This window comes from Lachnellula hyalina (genome assembly GCF_007821495.1).
Source record: "Lachnellula hyalina strain CBS 185.66 chromosome Unknown contig00004, whole genome shotgun sequence".
Taxonomy (NCBI): domain Eukaryota; kingdom Fungi; phylum Ascomycota; class Leotiomycetes; order Helotiales; family Lachnaceae; genus Lachnellula; species Lachnellula hyalina.
Genome location: NW_022157118.1, coordinates 380,767 through 387,587, shown reverse-complemented (window position 1 = coordinate 387,587; position 6,821 = coordinate 380,767). Strand labels below are relative to the sequence as shown.

Below are 6,821 nucleotides of genomic sequence, written 5' to 3'. Positions count from 1 at the left end.
TCTTGGAGGGTAGTGTACTGACTTGTTCATATTATCCGAATGGTGCAAGATTTGAAATAATCAATGTGTTTCTGCTGATGTGACATTGGACATTTAGGCAGCAGCATGAGGATTACGAGCTCTGCAGGACTGCATTCTTGGCAAACCACAGGATGAACGAAAGGATCTGTAATTGAAATCAGCATGAATTATATATATGGCGAGTAAAGCCTGGGAAATATGTTAGTGATGTTCCATAGACTATGACCCTAGTGACGTGAGGTTTTACATGTAAATCACTTCTATAAAGCCGAGATATCTAATGCTGCTTGAAACCGAAAAACACAAGCAAGCAAACATGTGAAGAATTGAATTCCATGAAATCAGTCTAGAATGAAATTACAGTAGTGGTTTGAGGAAGAGAAGAATGCAGCTTTCGGGAAATCCTTTGTCGTTCATCGTGCCAACCAGGCTCGCCGCACGGCTTGAATCCTCTTCACTCCTCTTTGCTTCACTTTGGTTCACTTTTCCTGCTGCCTGATTATGTATTTTTGATTGAGAATCAATATGTAGGACTCAATAATTAGAAGACTTTACCTCGTATCTATTTTTGAATCACTTTTCGAACCCAAATTGTTCATGTAACTAAGCGTTCTATAGGCAACCAAAGAATCATTCGATGTGACGTTGCAGCTGCTTCGTGGATATATATTTCAATTTATTTCACTTGATTCAAAGAGTATATCCGGGTTGAATCTTCTTTCTTTTGATAAATTACTATCCTGCAATTGCAAATAAGGTATCTTACTCTTTCTTCAACCAACCCATACCGTGTGCGCCCCAAATCAAGGACTTCAAAATGTTCACCAGAGCTCTTTTCATGACAGCGCTCATAGCTCTCACCTCTGCTTCGCCGACTATATTGAGCTCTCGTCAGCAACCAGGTGATACAGTCTACTACCTCGCACCCACAGCAAAAGCGGCAGGCACTGCTGTAGATGGTGCTGTTCTCAACGCTGCGGATGGAGGTCTTTTCATTGGAAAGAACACTGCCACATCCTGTCCGAGCAATTACCTCACATGCGGAGACTTTACAAACATCACCGCCATTACTCTCACGGGCTCCAGCGCAAGCATGGTAAGTCCATATCACTCCCCCGCATCGTGGTCATTCATTCAGTCATTCATTCATCCAATCTCAACCAAACGGGTACTAATACAGCCTCACTTTAGGATGTTGCGGTTCCGGGAGGCCAGGCAGCTTACATATCTGGGGACGGGGCATTTGGCTTTTCGTCTCCTGCCGCTGGCATTCCCCCAACAGCAACCCAGACGGGATTCACGCGCATCGAGAGATTCGCGCCAACAGAGACATATGCAGCTGTCTGGTTCAAGGGCTCGGACTGGCTGGCTTGTCCCGTAGCAGATTCCGTCGGCGTTTATCAGGTCAGGGCTGCAGCAATTGGGGACAAGACTGGTTGTATCTATTTCGAGATGGCCGCCATTGAGGTGGGCAGTGAGGAACCCCAAGCCTATCAATATGATTCACCACTTGTCGTTTCTTGAATGCGAAGATTGTTGCATAACATGAAGTGCTGGAGATGGTATAGCTGCTGGACTGTACTTGGGATAAAAGAGGTGTAAATAAGGGAGTTATCAAAAGTTGAATTGAAATTGGTTGCTATCCAAATTCTTTGATTTGGTGTCTTGAAGTGCGGGATTGGGCTCGTCATTGCTTTGGGATTTCGGAAACGGAGTATTTATTAGTATGGCCATTCATACCAGTCAACGAGATTTAAAGTTATGAGAAGAAACTATAATACCATTGGCATGGAGTTCCTCTCTACAAACCATACATAGAGCCTTCCGCTGAAACCCAAGGCCCCAAGACCAAGTCACTTGACTAAATAAGCATCAGGCACGGTTCTTAACGTCAAATTTCCTCAAGACAGCCCGTTGAAATAAGGAAAATCCCACTGTCCCGCAGAGGGTTAAGTTTGATAAGAGCAAATAGAATTCTCAAAACTAGAAAGCAAAGTCTAGGGAGGTTTTGAGAGGCGTTCTGTCTTCGACCCGCACCTAGTTAAGTAGCTTGCTAAGTACGGAGTAAAGCAGGAGGGGAAGGGATAGGTATTTGCAGATGAGAGACTCCGTCCGAAGACTGTATGAATAAGACGTGCGAGTAGATGCAGAAGCTGTTGTATGGTTTGTGGTTGAAGAGCAGAGCCTAGGATAAACCCCCCGACGATACTCCGTGCGGCCGAAAAGTAATTTGATTCCGAAGTCAGCCGAAGATATTGTTCGGATTCTATAGAGTTTTCTAAATTATCTAACTTATCTAAGTTATCCAAAGGTCCATGGCTATTCTTTCCTTGTGTCAGAATGGAGAAGCTGACATTGGATTCTATTTCACGGTTCCACTACTCTCCAGCCCCGTTAATAAATGTTAAATTGTGAATTTGCTCCATAGAACATAGAATTCTATAGACCTGAATGGCCTCGTAAAGTCCTTGTAAGGTCATACTGGGCCCTAGACTTAGTGATATCATTTGCTGAAGTCACCTGTCTACACGGTGGGGCGAAGGTTCATTAATAGTTATTAAGGAGTGTTATAATGGTTACCCCGCCATCAACCCCGCATTATTCAATGACCAACCAGCAGATTATCCATGGTGTATTAATAGTATACTATATCAAAGCATACTATTTCCAATGGTCTCTCCAATACTTATAAAGAGATATTACCTAGGTAGAGCTGACATTGATACGAGACATTAACGTTGTGTTAATACCCCAGCTCTTCTAATGTAGACATGCATACGGTCCGAGGCCGACTCTGACCTTGAATAAAAATAATGCACTCGGCCAATTCAACAAGGTTTGTACTGAACCGACCAATAATGACCAGGTACTTGTAATTACGAACTCAATCCTGCAGATATAAAGTACTTAGGCTAGGAACTGTAGAAAGCTTGTGCGGGGTAGCGTATATGGGTAATACGGGCGTATGCTGCGTATATCCCAAAAGCTTTGACCGGCACTTGAACGTCACCTATCGTACCATAACCAGAATCAAGTAACGGTCGGGTAACTCAACATCTCCCCACTTACTAGTATGCTCTCCTTGGTTCTTTCTCTTCAAATCTCTATACAAATACCCAGTCATCTTTCCTCAAATTCGGATCCATCAAGTTTCACCGAAACCCAATAATTGGAATCATGGCTCCAGAACCATATAACATCTCCGTCCCCCAGGAGAAAATCGACAAGCTGAAGACGAAGCTGTCTCTCGCCGAGTTTCCCGATGAGCTGGAAGCTTCGGAATGGGACCTGGGTGTTCCATTGGCAGACATGCAACGTCTGACCAAAGCCTGGGAGCAATGGGACTGGAGACAAGCAGAAGAGAGACTCAACAAAGCTCCTCAATACCACACCGGTATCAAAGTAGATGGCTTCGATGAGCTAGATATACATTTCATCTGGCAAAAGAGCCCAGTCAAGAACGCCATCCCTTTGCTCTTCGTCCACGGCTGCAAGTCCCCCCATCCATCCTTCTAGACGAACAACATCTAACATCCACCCCCAGGGCCCGGCCTCCTTCATAGAAGCCCTCCCCATCCTCCCCCTCCTCGCCGACCCCGCCGGCCCAGCATTCCACATCGTCGCGCCCTCCCTCCCCAACTACGGCTTCTCCTCCAGCGTCAAGACCCGCGGCTTCGCCGCCAAACAATACGCCGAGACGTGCCACAAACTGATGCTCTCGCTCGGCTACAACGAGTACGTCACCCAAGGCGGCGACTGGGGCTTCTTCATAACGCGCACGATCGGCCACCTGTACCCCGCCTCCTGCAAAGCCTCGCACATCAACCTCGTGGTCGCGTCCGCGCCCTCGTTCACCGCGAACCCGCTGCTGGCCCTGCAGCACACGCTCACGCCGTACACGGCGCAGGAGAAGGCGGGGCTGGCGCGCACGGCGTGGTTCGGCGCCGAGGGACGCGGGTATTTCGTCGAGCAGAGCACCAAGCCGCAGACACTGGCGTATGCGTTGAATGATAGCCCCGTGGCGCTGCTGGCGTGGGTGTATGAGAAGCTGCACGACTGGACCGATGGGTACAAGTGGACCGAGGAGGAGCTGTTTACCTGGGTCAGTGTGTATGCGTATAGTCGCGGGGGACCGGGGGCTGCGCATCGCATATATTATGAGATGTCGCATCCGCGGGAAGGTGCTGTTGCGAGTGATGTGGTGTCGAAGTATATTCCCCATGTGAAGTTGGGACTTGGTGAGTTTCTTCTCCTCGGGACGCCTGTTATGGAAATTGCATGCATGGTTGGTTGATAGCTAATGATCGATATCAGCGTATAACCCGCAGGAGCTCGCCGTCCTGCCCAAGTCATGGTGCAGAACCATGGGACCCGTTGTCTACGAGGCGGAAAACGAATCCGGTGGGCATTTCTACGCAACCGAGAAGCCGGAATACCTGGTTCGGGACCTGAAGACGATGTTTGGCAAGGACGGTGGTGCGTACGGTGTTGTGGAGGGGAAGAGTGGATATGATTGAATTGGAGCGAACGGCCATGGCCATGACCACGAGGCAAGATGGTGAGGTAATCTGTATAGCATCAATATGAGATACGATATTTAATCCAGGGTTCTCTTTATTGCCATTTATTATAGAACTGAACCCATCCATTACTTGCACAAGGTGCTTGCCTAGCATTCCTAAACCATCCCTTCCCTTCCCGTTCAGTTTCACCGCACTCACTTGGCTGAACAAGTCGTATCAGTACATCAGTACCATATATCTATCTCTAATCCACCACTCGTGCCCAGGTCTTCCGATGCACGTCTCTAAATTTCATCATAATCTTTATTTATAGAATTACTTGCTTGTACAGTAAAATAAATAAATAATCACCGTACTTCTTTACTTGCCATCTATAAACAGTTACATCTCACTCACTCATACTTGATTCCTCATCATACAGTTAGAATTAGCCTGCTATTCCCTCCCGTGCGTACATGAACGAAACATCAAGCAGAGAAAAGAAGATATTCCCTATCTATCTATCTATCTATCTATCTATCTATCTATCTCTGTTTTTTGTAAAGCAAGCCGTGCATATAGATATACATAGTATGAGAAATGCGATATCTATATGCTATGCAACGCTTGCAAGGCTGTGTTGTTATTGTTTTGGGGGCGGGTAAGGTGTGTTTTCTTTATACTGGAGAGGAGTTGAGGAATTGAGGTGATGTGGGAGATGGATGGATGGATTGTTTCAATGAATGAACACTTCACTGAAGGAAGAAAAAGCAACTCTTCTCTTCTCTTCTTGGTCCAAGGGACCCAAGCCAGGAACGATCTAGGATGTCATCTTCAGCAGACAGAGTAGAGGTAACCTCGGTTGTGCATGGAAGATGTTGTGATGTTTTGCGATGTTGATATGCCACGTGATTTCTCTGATTTACGAAATCTGACTTCGATAGCGAAGCTGACGGAGATGGATGGATGGATCAAGGAGTTGAGACCGCTAAATGCTATGGACATACTTCTTACGCACCCTTTATAGTAGTACTGTACAGTCTTAGGTCTAGCCGTCTATCTCCAAATCTATGCATCACCTTCTATGCCCCCTCCACCACTCTATCGAATCCTACACGCAACCATTCCATTCCACCGCACGCCCTCTATCCAAACCCCTTCCGCGATGAGCGAAAAAAATGTATTTACACGTACTTGCACATCATAGCAACCATCAAGTCGAAAAGTCCAATGGCCTCAACGAAAGCGAAACCCAGAATGGCGTACGAGAAGAGCTGGCCACGCATGCTTGGGTTACGGGCCACGGCCATCAGGAGAGCAGCGAACACCATGCCGATACCGATACCGGCACCACCGAGACCGATGGCAGCGGATCCCATACCCAGGTTCTGGGACACCTGGACCATGGCGGTGGCGATTTCAGAGGAGAAGCCTCGGCGGGCGGCCATGTTGCGGCTGGCGTGCGAGAGGATTTGCGAGGCTTGTTGACGCTTGACGGCGCTGAATGGGGTGGATTGCTTGCTGGCTTGGGCGCGGATGCTCGAGGAGACACCTGTGGGGGATTGTGTCAGTTGGGTTCAGGAGGTTTGGTTGGATATCATGTGACGATGGAGTTGGGAGAGGGAGATAAGGGCGGGATTGGGTTTTGAGGTGCCAATGGCAGTGGGATTGAGGATATACTGACCAGAGAAAGCGCGTTGAGAGCCATTGGCCTTGACGCTTGAGCGGATGACAGGACGAGCGACCTTTGCTGAGGTAGAGCCCATGAGGGAGGCCACCTTGGGAGCGAACATACGAGCAGCCATTGTGTATTGGTGGTTGTGGTGGTGTGGTGTGGTTTGGTGTGGGTGGAGAGGAGAGGAGATGATTAGAGGTGTGAGTGAGCAAAGGAAAAAGTCTGGAGAAGCTGGAGGAGTGTGTTCTAAAAATGAAAGGGAAAGTAGAGGTTGGAAAGGACAAGCTCAAGTCGAGTGGGAAAAGTTTTCAAACGAGCTCCCTACTGTTGGCCTCAGGAGTCAGGTAGGACGCCACGCTTCCAAGTGGGAGAGCCGGACGGGGTGCATTTCTCACATGGTGATCCGTGGTGTTGAGCTTCTTGCCTATTGCGGTTACACACTGCGCGCTTGCTTTGTCCTGTTGAGGCGTGAAGTGGGTATGAATGGATCTAGGGACCCATTTCTGCTGCGACGGCTCGAATCAAAGCGAGGGAATGCGATAGCATCAAACAAACGATTGACCCACGTAGGAAATCCACAGTTCGGGTGTTTACGGATATTGAGGTTAATATTCTTGTTCTTG

General features: G+C 47.9%; 3 protein-coding genes across 3 annotated transcripts; 2 read left to right on the top strand and 1 right to left on the bottom strand.

The window, feature by feature from the left end:
• Positions 1–838: 838 nt before the first annotated feature.
• LHYA1_G000419 (uncharacterized protein) lies at positions 839–1,545 on the top strand (the record flags this gene model as incomplete). The annotated part of the gene is made up of 2 exons (XM_031145411.1): positions 839–1,117; positions 1,213–1,545. The coding sequence occupies 2 exons, from the start codon at positions 839–841 to the stop codon at positions 1,543–1,545; spliced, it is 612 nt and encodes a 203-aa protein (XP_031009582.1).
• Positions 1,546–3,198: 1,653 nt separating this feature from the next.
• Positions 3,199–4,538, top strand: LHYA1_G000418 (putative epoxide hydrolase; the record flags this gene model as incomplete). Its single annotated transcript, XM_031145410.1, has 3 exons — positions 3,199–3,474; positions 3,566–4,259; positions 4,336–4,538. The coding sequence occupies 3 exons, from the start codon at positions 3,199–3,201 to the stop codon at positions 4,536–4,538; spliced, it is 1,173 nt and encodes a 390-aa protein (XP_031009583.1).
• A 1,169-nt stretch (positions 4,539–5,707) lies between these two features.
• ATP9_1 (ATP synthase subunit 9, mitochondrial) lies at positions 5,708–6,328 on the bottom strand (the record flags this gene model as incomplete). The annotated part of the gene is made up of 2 exons (XM_031145409.1): positions 5,708–6,075; positions 6,130–6,328. 2 exons carry the CDS (start codon positions 6,326–6,328, stop codon positions 5,708–5,710), a joined length of 567 nt encoding a protein of 188 aa, XP_031009586.1.
• Between the last annotated feature and the right edge of the window lie 493 nt (positions 6,329–6,821).